Source organism: Schistocerca gregaria, chromosome 4 (genome assembly GCF_023897955.1).
Source record: "Schistocerca gregaria isolate iqSchGreg1 chromosome 4, iqSchGreg1.2, whole genome shotgun sequence".
NCBI classification, from domain to species: Eukaryota; Metazoa; Arthropoda; class Insecta; order Orthoptera; family Acrididae; genus Schistocerca; species Schistocerca gregaria.
The window spans coordinates 544,419,858-544,441,860 of NC_064923.1; the positions used below are offsets into that span (position 1 = coordinate 544,419,858).

A 22,003-nucleotide genomic window follows, 5' to 3' on the forward strand; every position below is an offset into this window, starting at 1 on the left:
TACTTTTACAGCATTCCAAATCAACCAAGTACAGTAAACATATACGAACAGGCCGTTTTAGAACATTCCATCACTTCTCACCCGTTCCCCCCAAAGCCAGGCGTAGTAGAGGTTTCTTACTCCCACAGTATTTTTGTACCAATAATGACTCATGTATGCACCGCATGGGGTTGAAACTGCTTTATGTCAGTTTTTTCCACCCCTGTCCTTACCGCTAGGGCTGTCTTACAGTCACAGTAATTTTTTCCAGACAGCGAGTGATATGTGTGTCAAGTTTGGTAGAAACTGCTTCAGACATTACTGAGAGATGCCTGTATGTCACTGTTTTTCGCCCTCTCCCACCCTATCCCCCTCCCACCCTTAGCGGTGTAACGTCATCAAGACTGTGACGAATGAGCTTAGCGACCCCATAACACTAAAGATTCCGTACTAATACTGGTCGGTGCTAATACGAGTCATTGTCGAATTTTTTTTCATGTCACAGCTTCTCTCCCTCACCCCTAGGGGTGACGGGGGCACTTTTATACAAATATTGAACCATGTATATATGAAATTTGGCTGAAATTGTTCCAGAAATTTCTGTGTTATGCTTCTATCTCACCTCGTTTTACTCCCACTCCACCCCTATGGCTGGTAGGTGGTACCTACACAGTGCTTCTTTCTGTATAGCAAATGACACGTGCACCAAGTTTGGTTGAAATTGATTCAGTGATCTGGGAGGTGTTTAATATACACACGTACATTTTTGTAATACATAATTCGAGAAATATTTGATGGCTGTGGACGCTACCGCAACTGAAATATTTTCCATAAATCAGTGTTTCACTAGTCTTCATCGCCGCACAAAATATAAATCGTCTGTTTTCTTTTGTTGATACTGTTCGATAGAGTTTCCATTGGCTATATAGCAAATAATACTGAGTTTTGTTAGGAAACAAGGTACACGACAGCAATGAGCATAGTGAGCAATCGTCACGGATGTCAATTGACTGCATTTTGAGGATCACGGAACACTTGTTTTAGTGTTTCTACAGCCGAATAATAACCTTTTTCAAACATTTCCCGAATCAGACTGGCTAACAGTAGCCTGAGAGCAATTACATATATTTAACCAATTAAGTACGAGTTTTTTTGCGAAATATTCTCAGCATTCAGACCTTTATCAGAAATATTCTCGGAACAGTCTTCATTCTTCTCGTGATTTATCAATAACTTAAAGAGAATTTTCTCCGCACACGCACCTTACATTTCCGAACAAATATAACTTTTTTCTGGGAACACTGTCTGTGGCTTTAAATTTAATTATATGAAAGACGTCGGGGTCTACGGCTGTAAAATATGTGAGGCAGGTTTCCACAGCCGTAGTCCACGAAAATTCTTCTGGGCATGAGACAGGTTTGCAGCTGACCTTCGTAGGAGTAATAACACAAACATCGTCGCTCTGACGAATGAGAACTGTTGAACTGTTCGAAACAATTTAGTACAAGGTAACACACCCAAGAGTTAACACTCAGTGCAAAAATTAATTGCTGAAGCACGATAGAAGCAAGTGTAGCTTAATGAGACTGAACAACAGAAACGTCACGATGTATATTTTACGTAGGCGGTGCATAGCTTAGATAAATACAGTTTGGATGGTTGTGACGTCAGACTGATTGGAAATCTCTATTGGAACCAAAGTGTGCGTGTCGAGGGTCAGCTGTCAGCACATGTATCGATTATGAAACGAGTTGCCAAGGCTGCATTCTGTTCCCATTATTTCTCAACATCTGTTCTGAAACGATTTTCCGTGGTTCTCTTCACGAAAAGTATCAATGAGTGGTGATTGATGGAGCTAACAAAGGTGACGTAAGATATGCTGACGACAGTCTTACTTGCAACCTGTCCGGGAGATATGCAAGAACTGTTAATGAAGAGAGCAGTACAGTGGGATTACGTTTAAACGTCAAGAAGACAGATTGGATGGTCGTCAGCAGAAACCGAGATGAAATTCAAGGCACCCTTGCACTATAATAAGATGGAAAGGGTTTCGTCATATAAATATCTGTGGTTTCATATCAACGATAACTGGGGCTTTTCTCAAGAAATTCGTTGGGGAATCGAAGATGTCAGAAGTTTTTACAGAAAATGAAAGCTCTGACTAGCCTTGACCTAAGTATCACAATTTGCATTCGACTACGTGTCCAGTATCCTTCTCTATGGAGCTGAATCATGGACACTTACCACAGTATTAGGTAAGAAAATGGAGACATTTGAAATGTGGGCTTATTGAAGGGTATTAAGGACACATGGTCAGGAAAAATTACAAACGTGTCAGTAGCGCAGCATGTGAAATGAGATTTAGATATTCTCAGTACAATTAGAGGAAGAAAATTCGGAAACTATGACCATATAACGCGCAACAGCAAATAAGATACACTCTGTTGCAACTAATACTTCAAGAAAAGATTGATGACAGACATGGTCCAGGACGTAGAAGACTATTCTAGCTAAAGAACTTGAGTCAGTGGTCTCGACTGAGAGCAAATGACTATTCAGAAAAGTCATGGTCTAACAACAGATCATGCTTCTGACACTGATGTTCCTGGTGGACTAAACACGGGAAGTGTGAAGAAGATGATGAACAGTTGTAATAGGGCAACATACAGTAGTCAACTGTACTTATTTTTATTTTGACAATTTACTGCAGCAGGCAATGCACTAGGGTTATTACAAGCGTGCTGATAGCTTACTTTGGAAGACTTAAGTACATGATTAATTATAGCGCGACTTATACCAAAATGAAGCATTCCAAGATTTTGATTTATTATTGCAACTGCGAACGCACAGCTAAATACGTCTCATATGGCTCGAAGATGGTCAGATTATGACCGAAATAGATTGTCAAAATAAAAATAACCACAGCTGTGTACTGCACGATGAAGTGCCTAACTGTTACAATTTATTGTTATTTCATCAAGAAGGACAGTTATCAATCAGCCACAATGAGCAATTGTTTTGTGATGTCATTCTGAAATGATCTACGATGGAACGATGACGTAAATCTAGCAACAGAGAACTCTCATGTCATAGTAACTTTATGGAGAGGAAGAACTGGAAAAGAAAGAAAGGAGAATACTGAGAAAAATTTTAGTATCACAAAAGAACAAAAATAACAAATGGACGAAGAGGCGAAACACAGGAATAATCGCAGACACAATAATGAAGACGCGATTAAAGTTTTACTGTCATATACGTAGAATCAATGACAATAGGCTAACCAAGAAAATTTTCACTTTCATATCCAAATGACAGGGTTGCTGGAAGAGACAAGAAGGAATTTGTGCAGACTTAACATCACAGAAGACTTCTTACAGAATAGGGAAAGTTTTAGGCTACTGTTCTATACTGAAAATTTTTCTGTCCAACAACAAAAACTACAACCTAGGAGAGTGCAGTCATATGAACAGCAACAGGCATCAGCCAACACAAGAAGAAGTTCTGAGAAGATAAAAAGAAAAAGATTGTACTATTGTCTCGGAAACGGTTCAGATTCGGCTAAACTCTATAAGAGAATTCTTTCTCTCTAGTCAGATGTCATAACCAAATTTGCTAGCCTGAACCCTCGTCTTTCTCGGGCAATACAACTACCGGCCGATCTATCCAGGCGCTAATAAGAATCGCCCTCACAGCTTCACTTCCGCGAGTAGCGCTCTCTATGTTGGTGAAAGATTAGTTTCCGAGTTCTAGACCGGATCAGGCGCACCGCTTTAGGCTGCCAGGAAGTTTCGAAACAGCGCGCACTCCACAGCAGAGAGGTTTTTCAGTGGCGCATCACGCGTTGGAACGCAACACACAATTTCCGGTAAGAGATAAGGAAAGCGTTATGTACCGCTAAAGGGCTACCTCTTAAACGTTAGAGAACCTGCGTTTCAAACACCTATTACCGAACGTACACACTTTTTACGAAAATCGCAGTACCGTGAAAGAAGCATGCTACGACATGAAACGCGAAAGGCAATCAATATTTTACAAGATTCTATCACAGTTGGTTTGATGAAGGGCAGATAATTTTAAGAAATATTTAAAGTAAAGTCAGTCATTCGTCACATATTACTGATTCCAAAAGATGTTGTAGTAATAGTTATTTCTGTGGGAGAAAATCAGCGGTCTAGCTAAAACGCTAGAAAAAACGGATTAAAACAGTCTGAACCGCAATAAAATATTTATTTTTAACCGAAAATCGTTTCGGTCAGAATGTGACCTTCTTCAGACTATTTATACCATGATGGTAGGTAGTGGTGGTGAATGGAGCAGGTGGGTGGTTTCACGAACGTCAACTGCGCTGAAGTCAAAGTTTTAAGCATTTGACTTTCGTGAAACCACTACACCTGGTCCGTTCACCTACACAATCTACTTTCAAGGTATAATTGGTCTGGAGATGATCACATTCTGGTCGAAACTGGTTACCATTACAAATAAATATTTTACTGCGCTCAAGATAGTTTTTAATCGATTTTGCTATAGTAATGTTTGTTATTTCAGAGAGACTTCAATTCCGTTGACAGAGAAACTGCAGGTAAAGCAATCCGAGAATTTGGTGTAAAGTCTAAATTAGCACATATCCAACTGGTGAAACTCGCGCAGACTCAGTATTTAAAATGATATTAGTGGGAGAAACACCTCAGTCCTTCGAAATAAACACAAGTGTACGGCAAGGTGATGGCGTACCACTAATTATTTTTTAACTCATTTATTAATCTTTTAAAAGCTGCAGCCAGTTGGACCGGCTTAATAATTTCTATGGTAAACACAAAAATTTTAACAAACATTAAAAATGCACCGGGATTTATGAAAAGTAGATACTGGCCAAACAGAGAAGGTTAATAAATTTATCTTTGGAGGATAATCCAAGAAAATTGTTTGGAAAAAGCTGCTTTAGAATAAAGGATACACAAAATAGGAAGGGCGTATGATACCACTGAAGACCTATGCAAACAAAATTGTCTGACAAAAGCGCAAAAACAAGGCATTGCAACAAAGTAGTGAGGTTAAAATGGCTGTATAAAATCGAGGGTGTAGCATTAAACTATAATTTAGATACATTGGAAACACTACAAAGGCGAATATTAGACCTACTACAGAATAATGAAAGGTTGGAAATTACAAAGTAACTATGAAATTTATCGAAGCATAGGAAACATATCAGAAGTAATGAGAAAAAGAATACTGGTACTTTTAGGAAATTATTATCGCATTAAGACAGTAGATTAAACGAAACGACATTCAAATGTGTGTGGAATAAAAAGTCGAGATGGACCTGCGAAGTAAAAATGATTTACACTAAAATAATGTAGAAGTTGAAGAAATAACTGACAGAAGTATTTAGAGAAAAAGTATGACATATGGAAGGATTCCAAGTCATGACAGTGAAAGAAACAGCTCGGAAAATAGACCGGAAGGAAAGAAAAGAAGAATTGTTAAGAAACTGAAATTCGCTTGTGGTCCTTCGTTAACACGTCCGAAAAAAAGGTATTAACAGTGTTATACACCGTTGTCCGCCGACGGCAAAAACCGAATGAGAAATCATTCACAGCATCGATTAGTAAGTGTACACTGCAAACAAATTGCTGTATTGAAGGGGAACCGATGACTTGACTTTCGAGAACTTCGTACCTCGTACTTCGTACTTTGGAGTTGCTGTCCCGTACGGGTCATTGTGGTGCTGGTGTGAAACGCGCGTGGGAGAAGATAGCTGAATAGAAACGGGCTAGTCGTTAAATGGGCAGTAAACCAACCCGAATGTGGCGTCAGATAGTGTTCACAACGAATGCTCCTCGTTGGTAGCAACTGGCTTTGGGAGTTCTGTCTCTCGAATACGACACTTTGGGCGATGATTCAAGTATGTCATCATCAGTTGCCACAGTTCGCCAGTATCTGCTGCGCCACGGACTGCACATGGATATTCTCATCGATGATCGAGTATGCGGTAGACGCTACAGATGTGAACACCATCTCTCGCACTTACCGTGACTATCTTAGGCACTGTAGGCTACCAGCTACTCGAAACTCAAGGTACTCTCAACAGCGACCGCTGTTTCAAAAGAGTTGCAGAGCCCACTGCGTTTTAATTCCTTCATTGCATTCGTTCTGGGCAGTCCTGGAGGTTTTCACTTCCTCTACTGTCTTCGTAAAGCTGTATTCTAAAAAAGCAGTCAATCTACTTTTACGTCATTAATGTGAAAAAAATTTTTTAAAGTTTGGGTCCCGCAAAAATGCAGGAACGCATGAGGCAATGCTGAACATACGCCTTATCTCAGAAGACAGGCTGAAGAAATGCAACTTGTATTTATAGCATTTGTAGATTTAGAAAAATCTCTGGACAATGTTTCCTGGGAAAAACGCTTTGAAATTCTGAAAGCAGCAGGGATAAAATACAGGGAACGGAAGTTTATTTACAACTTGCACAGAAACCAGACTGCATTTATAAGAGTCGGAGGATGTGAAAGAGAAGCAGATGTTGAAATTGGAGGGATGCAGGATTACTCAATCGATATATTAAGCAACCCGTGGAGAAAGCCAAGGAGAAATTTAGAAACTGAATTAAAATTCAGAGAGAATAAATGAAAACTTTGACGTTTGCAGATGACACCGTAATTCTGTATGAGAGTCTGCCTACGTAGCGCAGCGGTAGCGTAACTGCCTACCACGCAAGGAGGCCCGAGTTCGATTCCCGGCAGAGACTGGGTGTGTGTGTCCTTCATCATCATTTTCATCCTCATTGACACGCAAGTCGCCAAAGTGGCGTCAACTAAAAATACTTGCAACGGCGGCCGAGCCCCGAAGGGGATACCCTGGCCAATAAATGCCATACGATCATTTCATTTTCTGTCAGAGAGGGAAAAGTATTTGGAAGAGCAATTGAATGGAATAGATACTGTCTTGAATATAAGTTGTAAGATGAACATCAATAAAAGAAAGCGGTTAACTGCGAGCGATGTTGGGAAAACTGCAACTCTACGAAGAAAACAATAAAAATGAACTAAATTATTGTGCAAGTGACCAAGTGTGGTAGAAAAATTCAATCTTGACAGTGGTACTACTACATTATAAGCTCAAATTCAAAATTTGGTGATGTCATCAAGCGATGCTGTAAGAGATTCAACTCGTTTGGTCATCAAATGAAACAGCGATGAAAACTTTAGGGATTTTGAGACAATCTGAAAGCAAAATTTGCTTATGTAGTCCAGAGAAAGAGCGGCTTAGTGTGATACTGACAGAAAATATTCGACATTAAACAAAACCGTTGAGCAGTTGTAAATAATAAAAAAAGGTGCTTAGACAGTATCAAGATTTGTTTTTCGATGGTATTCTAATAACACGTAAATTAAGTGCGCGGTATGTCACGTAAATCTTCTAGCCAGAAATACAGAGATGTCATGTTAATAATAAAGCTTAAATTTTTAACATCTCAGTTCGCAGCTTCAAACCAATATAAACCCTCTTACCGTTTCTTAGTAGTGACGGGAAGTTAAAAGTTCTGTAGAAAGCAGTGGCAACTGCAAATCCTCATATACGGATAATGATTTAATAAAATTCCATAGTGACACGGAACAGAAGCGAGTGGTTTCTTGTTTAGTTTTTAAGGATAGAACATATTTTATGATCTCTGGCGAGAGCAAGATACAAAGGTAAAAATCAATGGAACATCCTAGCCGACTGAAACTGCAAAAAAGTACAATGTTGTTGTTGTTGTGTTACCGAAAGTTTGAAGACTACTTTTATGTAGCTCCCTATTCCATTCTATGTACTGCAAGCCTTCGCATCTCCCTCCCTCTAAAATCTTCAATGGTTTTCGTTATACAGAATAAAAATAAAGTGGAGTTGGAAACCTGTGTCCGAAACAGACGTCCACTGATGCAACAAGGCATTGCATTCGTAGGAAACAAAGCCTTTCTGCACAGCAGTTAACACCATCCTCTCCAACCGGTGATTGTGGCAATCAATCGCGATCACTGAATAATCAAAAATATTGCAAGACGTTCCGCCTATGGTCCGTCAACGTACTAAGTCACGTTTGCTGCTGAAAGGGTGGCCTAATGGCCGTCGCCGTTGCCGTCGCCGGCGCCAGTAACTTCGACGTTCTGTAGCGTCGTTAGCTGACGTTTCCCGAGATTGGTTCCTATCCTCGGTTTGTTCCTCAAGACACCCTCTACAATCTTTCAAAGTTTATTGCAACATTTCTGGGGCACAGATCGTATTGTCAGTGTTCCTACATTTCTATGGGACCTAAACTGATCTTCTGTGAGGTCAGTTTCTATCAGTTCTTGCATTAATGGCTTGAAACTAGACACTTATTGCCTTGCGTCCTCATCAGGATGATAATATTGCGGTATTCCTTACGATGTTTACAGTTCAATATTTTCATAAATTTCCTCCCTGTGACAGGGTTTAAGCGCAGTTACTTGAGAAAATCACACTATTAGGGAGTGCCGCAGTTCATCTAAGTAGGTGCATTCCGGTAGCGACAATGTGCACTGCACTACATATGGATGAAGGGGATGTGAGTCACCATCCAGGCAAGAAATTTCCTGATGGTTGACTAATCTGATTTAAAGAGAGCAGTGACGGCCAAAAGCACTGTGTCTTAACAAAGATCTGAAACTCTGTCTTTATGAATACAGGTCCGATGTCATAACTGCTCTTCCACATTGCTACAGCGATTCTTGAGTGTTGCTCATATGTCTGGGATCCTTACCAGATGGAGAAGAATGGCACGTTTCGTCACAGGTTTGTTAACTCAGTGTGAGGGCATCACGGAGCTCGTCAAAGTCCAATGGCAGGCATTGATGTTCATCGCGGGTAGATTTACTGTTAACATATTGTGAACGTGGGATCCTAGAAGAGATTAACTTCCTCCGACATACGTAATAACGACAAGACATTCAGAGAAATTCAAGCTCATCTGGAGGCTCGCCGACAGTGGTTCTCGTTGCACACCATATGCGACTGGAACAGAAAGAAGGGTAAATCGTAGAGTTACCAGAAGAAACCTCCAACCTGCAAAGTGTATACGAGATCTTTCAACAGTTGCCTTCTAGTGATTCCCTGAACATGATAAGCCGGACTCGTATTCTGAACTGAACAGATAGCAACACTTAGCTGAAGCATCCTACTACCTCAGTTTCTCCCCGTGTCATTGATGACAAAAGGATTTACGGGTGAACGTACAAATCTCAGTGTAGAATGCGCACAGTATTTCGGCAAACGACCACTATGTCATCACCAGGTGCGCGTTGCACACCGAAATCCGGCCGTTTCGTCGTGAATCATTTTGTCAGCCTTACTAATTTCTCCTTATGTAAGTCTGTAGGCTCTCGTGGTCGTTGTCGTTGCAGGTAAAATCTTACAGATTGTCAGGCCGTGTCATGTTTCTTCTACACGAACGACGTTTCGATCCCACCGCTGCGAGTCTCTTCAGGATCTTGTGGCGTTCACAGTTAGAAAAAAACAGAATACCCCAACAGAAAGGTCGAAACGTCGGTACTGTAGAAGAGAAATGATACTGCGTAATAACCAACAAGATTTTATCTCTAATTTCTCCGGTTTTTTCTTCGAGCAACATCAGATGAGCATCGGAATGTTTTGTTCAATAACATCAAAGATCTGTAACTTCCGAGCCTTGTCGATCTCACGTGCTGCCTCATTGTTGAAGATACGTTAAATAAAACCGTAGAACAAGCACGATTATGCTTCATGTCACAGATAGCAGCGAAAGAGTATAGCAATAATCTTATGTCGTACAGTATTCTTCATCATATTACCCTATACGTGAGTGAGTTACTGCGTGCTTGAGTAGGCAGCGTCAATGGCAACTGACAGGAAAGTCGCAAGCCACCTTCCCACGGAACACCTCAGAATTTTCTTGTGTGGGAAGATCTGGAACTCTGTCCATTCAACCTCGTCGTTGCAAAAGAGAAGCTACTCTACCACACAAGCAGCGGCATTGGGATGCAAGTCCTCGAGGTGATGCCATAATGGAGGACTTGCATCAGACTGGCAGGTAGGTACATTTATTTTAGTATGAATGAATGCAGTGAAGAAAATGTCGATACATGCTCTCCTTACTTAGTATAAGTAAAACGTCGCTACACGCTTCAAGTACACTATTGGAGACAAATCACTGACAACAGAAATTACGGCAAATTACCTAGGAGTAATCATACGTAGCCACCTAAAGTGGAATGACCGCATAAAACGAACAGGGAAAAGGAGGTGTCAGCCTGAGAATCTTTGGGGGAATCTTAAGGAAATGTTATTCATCCAGGAAGACGTGGTCTGCATAAGACTTGTACGGCCGATTCATGAGCATTACTCGCAAGTAAGGTAAACCTATTTACCGTAGTCTTGCATTGCAACCACCTCGAGCACTACCGTATCACATCAGACAGTGCAAGAACGAAAACAGAGTAGCCTAACGGAACACTGTCCCATACCGGTGAGGGTAGGATCAACAAGCCCAACCGCTGCACTCTCGGCGAGGTACATCTTCTGGTGACGTCAAATGTTCAGCATTTATCAGCCACTTTTGGCGTGTTCCCGACATTTGAGGCCCCATGTGTCTTACATTGAATTATTTGTCTCAGAGTCTTTTACATCGCTTCGGGCGGTTTTAAATATTAACAATGGTCGTTTAATCGGTGCGAGAGCTTTATGGAGATGCTCAAAAAACTCCAGTGGCAGGCACTGTGGTGTTATGCATCACGAGGATATTTAATATTTAAACTCCGACAGCGTACGTTCCAGAATGCGTTCCAGAAAGAGTCAGACAACATATTATCTCCCCCTCCACTAACGTCTCTCGAAACGATGAGATCTCTCAGACCTTAGAGGTTAATGGTGTGCTTCCAGGTATGCAGCCGAATTGTTGTTTCCGTTTTACGTACGACCGACGCAGTCGTGTTCTTCAGGTGCAGCGAATTGTGCTGCCCGGACACCAAGCAGACAACTATTATTTCGTACCGACGATCACTCGCCCTTTTTTTCAGAGTCCGTACTAATAAGCCCTGAAACACACTCTTTCTCAGCGTTTCCCAGCTCTGGTGGATGTCTGGAAGTCTAAGAGTTTAATAAATTGAGTGCAGGTACCCTACCCTTCAAAATGGTCCAAATGGCTCTGAGCACTATGGGACTTAACTACTCTGGGCATCAGTCCCCTAGAACTTAGAACTACTTAAACCTAACTAACCTAAGGACATCACACACATCCATGCCCGAGGCAGGATTCGAACCTGCGACCGTAGCAGTCGCGCGGTTCCGGACCCTACCCTTACTTAAATTTAAACATCCGTTGCTGTTTATTGAATTTTCCATCATCTTTATTTCGATAGACTCCTTAATTACGCTGACCCAGTTGGCGTTTGCAGGACGACATTTATGTTTCTGTACCTCGTTTGATGGTTATATTCGAGGCAGTGCTCGGCGATATCAGATTTGCTTGATTGTTTCAGTCTGATACGTCGCTGGCGTTGCTTGCATCTGCCCTCGACCTAACAGTCCGTCCCACGAAAAACATACAAAATTCGCAGAGAATGCAATAAACACGCTGCTTTCGGAGACCTAGAACGCGTTTAACTTTACATTACATTCTAACGTCAACTTACTTCCTAGTCGACGGGAAATATTATGAGCAAACCGATGGCTTAGTGATGGGTAGTCCGTTATCGCCTGTCATGCAGAACCTGTACATGGAACACTTCGCATTAAAGTCACTAGAATCCGCCAACGTCAAACCGACGTGTTTCCATAGACAAGTCAACGAGACGTTTTGGTTGTAGCCACATGGAACGAAGCAACTTGAGGAGTTCCTGAAACATTAAAATTCCATCCAGCCTAATACAAATCACGGTGGAACATGAAAAGTGTACATGTCTTCCATGAACAAAGGTAAAGAGGTTTCTTTGCTATGTTGCAGACGTTCAAAGTCTCCGAAAGCCGCATTCGATGCGGTGCATGTCTTACGTGGGACAGATTGTTAACACAGTCGACAAGTGATGTAAGGAATATCAGCGATACACCCGACTAAAACAACCAAGAATATCAGCTGTCGCTAAACACTGTCTCGAATGTAATCATTAAATGAGATAGTAGGAGACCGATATCTTGCTGTAAACGCTAAGTTTGTGGGACAGTGAAATTAACAAAAAAATGGTCCAAATTGCTCTGAGGATTATGGGACTCAACAGCTGAGGTCATCAGTCCCCTAGAACTTAGAACTACTTGAACCTAACTAACCTAAGGACATCACACACATTCATGCCCGAGGCAGGATTCGAACCTGCGACCGTAGCAGTTGCGCGGTTCCCGGCTGAAGCGCCTAGAACCGCTCGGCCACCGGGGCCGGCAGATAAATTAACTTTATCGAAATAAATATGTTGGAAAATCTAATAAATAGGGATGGAGGTTTTAGTTTAAACAATACTTGCGCTCTGACATTCAGTTTATTAAGATATAGCAGGTTGCTGATGACATTACTATCCTCAGTGAAAGTGGAGAAGAATTACGGGATCTGCTGAAGGGAATGAACAGTTTAATAAGTGCAGAATATTGACTGAGAGTAAATCGAAGAAAAACGAAAGTAATGAGATGTAGCAGAAATGAGAACAACGAGAAACTTAACATCAAAATTGGGAATCACCAAGCAGACGAAGCTAAGGAATTTTACTACCTGGGCAGCAAAATAATCTATGACGGATGGAGCAAGGAGGACATACCCAGCAGATTTGCGCTGACAAAAAGGGCATTCCTGACCAACAGAAATCTACTAGTGTCAAACATAGCCTTTAATTCACGGAAGAAATTTTTGAGAATGTATGTATGGAGCACAGCATTGTACGGCAGTGGAACATGGGCTGGACTGCGGCAAAACCGCAACAGAAGAGATTCGAAGCATTTGACATGTGATGCTACATAAGAATGCGAAGGTTTTCCGAAGAATTGGTGAGGAAAGAAATAAACAGAACACACTGAGCAGAAGAAGGGACAGGTTGATAGGACATCTGTTAAGACATCAGGTGATAACTTACATGGTAGTAGAGGGAGCTGAAGAGAGAAGAAATTGTAGAGGAAGACAGAGTTGGAATACATACAGCAAAGAATTGAGGACGTTGGTTGCAGGTGCTACTCTGAGATGAATAGGTTGGCACAGGAGAGGAATTCGTGGTGGGACACATAAAGCTGAGAAACGGCGCGTTTCAGGGAACGCCAATACAGGCTCTGAAAAACAAAGGAGCATCAAAGGATATAGTGAGTGTCGAGAGTCGAGCTCCGCTATAAATAACGCACGAAAGCAGTAGCACAGTGTAGTTGGAGTCCAGGCAGCGAGGAGACGTAACAGCACAACTCGGAGCAGCTGAGGAATTCGACTAGGTCGGGGTCGAAGGATCGTGCGTAAAATGGAAACAACTCGGCTGCATACTCGGAAGCATAATCACACGAGAAGGCCACAACGAGAAAAACAAGGAAATTAGAGCTCATGTGTAAGTTTACCGACATTCATTATTCCAAATGCCATTCAGGATGGGGGGAAGGGGGCAGGGAAGCGGGGAAATAATTGTTGTAGCAGAAGTACCCTCCGGCACACACCGTAAGGTGGCTTGCGAAGTGGACGTGGATGTGCCAGGCTAGTGGTACGAGCAATAGCCTCTCACTCGCAGAGTAAGGCGGATTGCAGACTACAGATGAAGTAAACAAAGGCGGTAGGTGGACAAGGGCAGTGACCGCGGCCTCCAGAACGCCTGGGGAGTACCTGCGAAGGAGGGAGCTGGTGTCCCAGAGAGCGGCGCAGCCAGCGGATGACCTTGCCCCTGGCGCGGTGCAGCAGCGACGAGGACGGGACAGCTCCGGAGGCGGCGGCGGCGGTGGCTGCGGAGGCGGCGGCGGCCGCAGCGAGGGCGGCGATGGCCGGCGGGGGCGGACCCGGCGTGGGCGGCGCGTGCAGCGACGACGGTGGAAGCGAACGCGCCCGCATCGCGCCCCCCAGACCCAAACCCAGACCCACCTCACGGCGCGTCGCCTCGCCCTGCCCTGCCCTGGCCTGCCGTGGCTCGCCGCTGCGCACAGCGTCTCGCGCCCGTCTGCCGGTAGCGCCGCCGCCGCCGCCACCGCCGCGGGCGGTCGATATGTGCGCCGGCGACGCTGCGCCGCGCCTCCAGCTGGACCAGCTCAGCTGTGGACAGCTGCGCCGCCGAGCCACGACCTCCCGCACGCGGCGCCCCACAGCCCGCGGTCCCGTGCGCGCTATTAGGTCATTCAGAGAGACGAGCCGGGAGCTGTGAAATGGACGCCAATGACGGTATCGCAAGGCCGTTGCCTGCGGAAGGTGTGGTCCCTAAAAGAGCGCTGCGGTCCCAAATTCGCCGTCAGGGGCGCACCTACGTGACGACAGACCGAAAAAGCGCAAGCGTCGACCGTCCACTGCAATTAGTCGTGGTGAAATCAGAGAAATGGCGGTTTCATAACAAGAGCGAAGGGGAGTAGTGCTTTTCCTGACTGTGGAAGAAGTACGGGGAAGAATGGCGAAAGTGTACGAGGAGCAGCGCAAGGGTGAGGTTCTCCGGGAAGGACGGATGTTGTTGGCCGATTACCCACGATCTGAAACGCCACACCGCATTACTACGAGTAGTACCATTGACCAGCAGTTGGATACCCTCATTATTTAAGACTGGTGAGTTACTGTGGCAGTCAGTGCCCCAGAGATCGGATTGAGCGTCAGATTTGCAACAGACATTCAGTGCTCTGCTTACACAATTCTTCGAAGAATTCCCGTTCCTCGTACGTCTTCCGCTGTCAGGAAATGTACTACAGCCGTTCACGATTATTTTGAAGCTTCCATTTCCCATTTTCAGCAATGCTGTGTGCAGTGGGCGCCGACGCGTACACGTACTCACTCTGTCGTCGCCTATGTGTGCGTCCATGTTCCTCTAATGGCGAGTTTGGGACCTCAGTGCTCCTCCTATAGGGACGACTCCTTGTACCATAGGCAATGGAGTTAAGTTCCCTTCTGCGATTTTCATTTTACAACCACTAGCTCGTTTCTTTTTCAGTGAGAGTAATACATTATCCCTGCTATCAGAATCCAAAACTACCGACTAGCGGCCCGCTTTATCACAAATCTCGCTACGCCGGCGGACAATCCCAAACGTAGCCGGTTTGCCTATAGTTTACCATGCGCAGTCGAACAATCTCGGTAGCCTCAGTAGCACACAGCATGAAGCAGAGGACCGGCTTTTATAGGGGAAAGAGCCGGTTACAGTTACATGATCTGGCGCTACCTCATTAAAGTTTTCCACCTACTTTGAGAAATAGGAGCTGCATTTTTCCATTTTAAGAGCTTATGCTCCACTTGCAAATACGAGGAATTCGAGGGTCTGAAAGTAAGGTCATTTCGTTTACACCAGTGGCAGTCTTTTCTAGTTGCGCGAGGTCTTAAATTACACTGTAAATGAAATCTACTGGAACGTTCCTTTCGTTCGTCCTCGGAGCTTCCATGGCGTCGCCCGAAATCCGAAAACAGCGACCAGAGCCTACACACACACAAACACACACATACACACACACACACACACACACACACACACACACACACATACCCTTCTAAAATGACTAACGAGTGCAAGAGCCATCACCCATCAGTCGAAACAGAATAAAGTTTATCACGTTGCCACGTATTTCCTAATCTCTTCTACGGAGATAGGACCTGGACTTTATTCCAGGCGAGAGGCGAACGACTTCAGACATTTGAGATGCGGCTGTACAGGAGAATATTAGAGTGTCACGGACACATGCAATTACTAACAATAAAGAACATATAATTTGAAAAGTGGTCCAAATGGCACTAAGTACTATGGGACTTAGCATCTGAGGTCATCAGTCTCCTAGACTTAGAACTACTTAAACCTAACTAACCTAAGGACAGCACACACATCCATGCCCGAGGCAGCATTCGAACCTGCGACCGTAGCAGCAGCGCGGTTCCAGACTGAAGCTCATAGAACCGCTCGGCCACAACGGCCGGCGTAAAATTTAGAGAATGTCAATATATCGGCCGTACAATGAGGAACAGTAACACTTATAAGTGCTGTAGAACATTTTTCAACGAAAGATACCAGGTAAAAGTATAGCATGGTAAACTAGTGGCAAAGCCCTGGATACCGAGAGGTCGCGGGATCGAATCCCGGTTAGACCTCAGATGTCAGTCTGCGTTTTAGCCTAGCTTTCACCTCTCAACGATGTGGGGAGTCGCATTAATGACACCTGGTTTGGATTACTCGGTAAATCGTAGGTCACCTTTCCTCGGTTTGATAACAAATGGGATAGGTAGGGGGACACGAGGCACCGAAGTGACGTCCAATTGAAAGACTGCACTAGGCTACTGAGCCACGCAAAACTGTTATTATGTCCTGGGAAAAGAGGACAAGGAATAATAAAAACCTCTTGTCTCAGTAACTTAAGGACATGGACTTAATACTAGTTGGAAATGCTTTTTAAACAAGCGAAAGTGATCTGGCTGTGACCGTCACCAAAATATGAAAAGGATAGGTACTAGAAGGTGAAGTGATTCGATAATCAGCCATCTACAGATCATACTTTCACTGTAATTCGTATTTGAGACAACGGAGAGTGTGAACCACCACAAAATCATTACTATGCGAAATTCGTCAAAATTTATAAAATTTGACCAGGTTTAACATTGGCGTATAAGTATCCTTCTGCTTTTACACACCGACAGACTTGCATTAAAAGGGCCACACCTCATCCTGTACAGTCATTGTCCGAGCCGCGGTTGAGTGAGCTCTCAAAGGCTTGCCCCTGTAGCTGCACGGCCGACTGGGGGAGGGGACAGCGGTAGTGTGTGAACCGTCACTATGATGTAGAGGAGGTGCAGTCCAATAGCTGAAGCCTGTACACAAACAACTAGCGAGTCTGCTGACGATCGCATTCGGTACGATCAATAATTCGTCACCACAGCACTGGAAAAGCAATACTTGCGTATGCAAAGAATCAAACAAAGCAAAACAACATGGACCACATACTGAGAAAAACTTATAACACAAAAAGGGCTAAAAACGTAGCACAGCATACAATGTTGGTAGCTACAACACTGACAACGTATCACGTGTCAATGGGTCACACTGAGCATTATGTATCAGTTCCCTGACAATCTGCTCGGCAACATTTTCTAAACATAAAATATCTTCTTCTTCTGCCATATCTTTCTGAAGTAGTGAAGCCTTCGAAAGTACTTATAATTATCTTTTTCCCCTTTTTGTTTATTCTCTTTTCTGAACAACTGGAATAGCTAGAATCCGTGGATCCCTCTGAAGCACAGGTTTTAATTAGATGTTCTTATTTGCCTATCTTGATAGCAAGTTAATGAGGTTGCACATAATCGCTCAAATCTCATTTTGAAGAACGCTACATGCAACTGTGGCACGTGAAGACTGTGACATCGTACTCTGTTGTAAAGAGACAGCAATGACAATGCTCAAAATGTACATGTCAGCAGGTGGCAGTCCACAGAGGAGGCCCTTTCTTCGGAATAACTTTTTTTTCACTTGCTGCTTGGGTTAGACTTGTCGCCTTATGGGATATGCAGACTCTGCTTCCAACCTGGCCACTTAGGCACGGACAGGGTCCAGACCTGAGTTGTCCTCATTGATTTGCCTAAGGCTCTATCGATTCTGGGGCCGAATGCAATGTTACCCGCGACCTGTCACGTGAAGGCGGGCCAAATATTATCTTTCGGGTATTGCACTATTTCGTTTTCCTCTGCAGTTTGGTCTACTTGACTACTGAAACAAAATGCAAATTATAGTTATTAATTTATGTACCTACTTCTATTTTACAGATTTCACATGAATGTAGCTACAATAACCTGTGACAGCTTACAGACTAGATGATTTTAAACAATGTCGTCACCAACATCTGTATTATTGCTTCGGTCAGTTTCTTCGTCTTCCTCTGAGCTGACTATCACTTAGTTTGTTCGTTGTATTCTGTGTCTCATATCAGACATATTTTATTGTTCATTTGTGTACTGAAGGAGCAGGGTCTTGGAAATCGAGTCCACAATACTGTTGATTTCTTTCGTCTTTGGTCGCATTGTCCAAGTCCTCGCATGGTGCTCCAGTCGTCTCGCTCGTGTGAGAAGAGTGCACTGACTTACGGCGTGCTCTGTGGAACCTCTCAGCCCGCAAGTATATTTTTCCCTTTGACTGAGGTGCGCGAGATGTAAATTCATTGGATATGGGCCGGTCCAGTCAGAAGACCGACCGTATCTCGACTGGGAACGAGATGTCTTATTCCTAACCACTCACTTATGTTCCGGAATAACGTGTAATCTCGCCGGCCCTTATCTTGCTGACTCATTACCGTTGCCGGTTACCTAACCTGCACCTCTTCAAGTGGCACTCGTCTGCTATTTCTTATACAGTTACGGTAGCCATCATGTCTAATCTTCTCATCTTGAGCCAGCACGCTCCAGCCTTGTATCTGATGGTGTAGCCCATCGGGCAGATTCCCTAGATCATTAAGAACGCTTCAAGTGATGTGGTTTCTGGTCTGGACAACTCCACACAGCCTGAACAACACACGTCTTTCCTGTGTTTAACAGTTGTCTGTTACTAACTAACGTCAGACAGTGTGCCCTGTACTGGCCCCGCGAAGCATACAGTCGACGCAAAGATCGCGGAACAATGAGACTTAATCGCCCAGCGCTCACGACAAGAATGTCCTTCTGCGATTGCGTCACGTTATCTTGCGGGAGCTCTGACGTTGTCGCGGATGAGACGCTAAACCCAAATTTCCATCGTTATCTATTCCCTTACCGTTCGAAATTTTGAGAATAATCGAGATCTGCACCTGAGTAAGACCGAGAGTGAAATATCTTGTTAAATGTCCGGACTGGACGACACGTGGTAGGGCAGGGGCGGCAGCAGCCGAGGTCAAGGGCAAAGCCGTGGCTGGGGCGCCTGCGCGCAGTGCGGCACCGCAGAACGCGCGTGCCAAGTGTTGCTTGGCACCAACACTCTCACCCCCACCCCCCACCCCTGCCCCCCATGCATCACGGCCGCCACACCGAAACCTCACCCCCTCTCCAGAGCACAGCTTCAGAGCCTACGAGGATCTGAGGATGCTAGCAACTCACTGAAACAAATGATGTTAGTTTCATTTCCTTTCTTTAGCCAGTGGCAGATTCCACATACGACGGATAGGTCCGGGCCTAAGAGTGCCGACAGGAGAGGGGGCGCCAAGAGACCTCGATCAGCACTTGTACTTACGGTGGTTTTTCTAAAAAAAAAAAGTAATTTGAAAACAGTTTAACTCCCTAATGATTGAAATAGGATAAGCTGTTGCAACAGACAACTGTCTTACAGTACCGGTACCGCACTCTTTAGATGTATGGATGGATGGAGAGGGTTTTAAGGGCGCACGACCGCAAGGTCTTCAGCGCCTGCTCAGTAACAGTTTGAGACGGGTGTCAAGAAAAGACTCAGAACAATAAGATAAAACAGAACGTAAGGCACAGGAAACAAGCTCGGAAAAATATGTGCCTACCCACACCGAAGTGTGGGACGAAGCATGCCGTCAGCAGTAAAACATGGACAACCCAGAAAGAAAGTGGTAGAGGGAGCTAAAAAAATGTAGCAGATGGAGGTCGCTGGCTGACGGCAAGGAAAAAAGGGAGGAGCCAGCCACTCTGCAATACACTAAAACCTCCAGCCTAAAAGTTTTGGCCAGAGTCCAGACACATCACAAAACTTTAAAACCCTAGACAGACACGTCTCATCATTAACTAAAACACAGGGCAGATCCCCATGAACTTGTGCTTCTGCCCTTGCATCACGGTATAAAATGCAGTCTGTTAAAATGTACCGGAAAGAGATGTGCACACCACAAGCATCACAAAACGGAGGATCCTCCCGCCGTGATAGAAAGCTATGTGTGAGAGGACAGTGCCCAATCCGAAGACGCGTGAGGGTCACTCCTTCCTTCCTGAGCGCCTGGCAGGAGGTACGCCACCGCCGAGTTGACTTCACCAACCGCATTTTACTGGCCGTCACCGCCAGCCATTCTTCCTCCCACAACTCCATTCACTTCTTGTGGAGTGCAGAAATGACAGATTGCAAGGGAATAGGACACTGGACCACATCCTGCTGTCTGCAGGCCTCCTTGGCAGCCCGATCCGCCTGTTCGTTGCACTCAGCACAAGGACACCTCCTTACCCCGCCGTTGGAGCAAGTACAATTGGTCATATATCAGCTGGACCATCTCCTCAGTTGGGTACAGATTCTGAAATGATTGTAAGGCACTAAGGGAATCGGAGCAGAGGAGAAATCTATTGCCCTGAACACGATTCATCCGCTCGAGTGCCTTCCGGATCGCGTGGAGCTCCACTGCGAAAACGGTGTATTCATCAGGGAGGCGAATCCGGGTAACATGATCAGGGAACACTACAGAATAGCCAAGGAAATTCGAAGAGCTGAAATATAGACTCCTTGGAGGAAATGGAAATATTAATCCACAGCCAAAAGTGGAAAAACGAGATCCTAAACGAAATCACATTTATTCAGCATCTTCAATACAATACTGCTAAAACAGAAAATATTAACGCTTAAGAATATTTATATGAAGTAGCTTTGTAATTCTTCAAAATAATTTTTATACCCTCGGTATTAACATTATATTATGTCTCTCTTATGGTCATATACACTCTAAGGAATGGAAAACAGGCGCACCACGAAGGAAGTATCCGAATGGGATGAAAATCAGAACATGTAATGTACACGTAAAGAAAAATAAAGGATTGCAATTTCAGAAAAATTTGATGATTTGTTCAAGAGAAACAGCTTCACAAATCGATCAGGTCAATAACGCATTGGACCACCACCCGGCCTTTATGCAAGCAGTTATTCGGCGTGGCACTAATTGACAGAGTTGTTCCATGTCTTCCTTAGGAATATCGTGCCATATTATGTCCAACTGGCGTGTTACATAGTCAAAACCCCGAATTGGTTGGAAGGCGCTGTCCATAATACTCCAAACTTTCTCAACTGGGAAGAAATCCAGAGACCATGTTGGCCAAGGTAGGGTTAGCTAAGCACGAAGAAAAATATAAGAAACTCTCGCCGTGTGTGGATGGGAATTATCTTGCTGATAATGAAGGGCAATAAAACGTCGACGTACCATTGTGCTGTAAGGGTACCGCGGTTGACAACCAAAATTGTCCACTACAGAAAGAAATGGCACCCCATACAGTTAGCCATGGTTGTCGGGCCATATGGCGGGCGACAGTGAGGTTGGTATCCCACCGCTGTCTGGGGCGTCTCCAGACAAATCCACGCTTGTCACCGGGGCTCAGTTTGAAGCGGGACTCATCAGTGGAGACAGTTCTACTCCAGTAAATCCGATTCAAGGCTCAAGATGTGTCTGGAGGCGTCCCATACAGTGGTGGGATAGCAACCCAAGCCGAATAAATGCTTGCGTAAGGGCCGAAGGTGAACCAACGCGTTATTGATTTTCTCAATTTCTGGAGCTGTTTGTCTTGAATTAATTATCCAATTTTTCTGAGATTGTAATCATTTGTTTGTCTGTAGATGCTAATCACATCTACCGATTTCCGTATTTTCGAATAATTCCTTCCTGGTGTATCGTCTTTTCTTTATCTTAGAGATGCGATACCAAGATCTGCAGAAGACACCAGCATCGACACATCAATAGTAGAAACGAAACAAGCTTTGTTCTACCACCATGTTGTTTCTAGTGCACTGTAGTGTTTGTTACAATGATGTATTTTAGGTGTCAGCGAGTTCATTAACAGTGGGCCTATAGCGTTGGAGGTAACAGGACACACAGCAAGAAGACAGCCACTTCATATGAACAATGTGAGGGATTATTGAAAATATTTTCGTATGAACCTCAGACCAACAAATGAAGCGAAGATTCCTTCATATTGGGTTAGCCT

The 22,003-nt window shown here is 44.1% G+C and overlaps 1 protein-coding gene across 13 annotated transcripts in view; it reads right to left on the reverse strand.

The window, feature by feature from the left end:
• The window catches only part of LOC126268165 (band 3 anion transport protein), an 811,429-nt gene that overhangs the window by 334,147 nt on the left and 455,279 nt on the right, over positions 1 to 22,003 (reverse strand). The window contains exon 1 of one of the 13 annotated variants that reach the window (XM_049973742.1): positions 13,787 to 14,108. The exons of the other annotated variants lie outside the window; for them this stretch is intronic. Coding sequence (XP_049829699.1) covers positions 13,787 to 14,008 — 222 coding nt within the window. The 5' untranslated portion in view covers positions 14,009 to 14,108. Of the gene's footprint in view, positions 1 to 13,786; positions 14,109 to 22,003 lie in introns of those variants that run through there. 13 annotated transcript variants of the gene reach the window in all.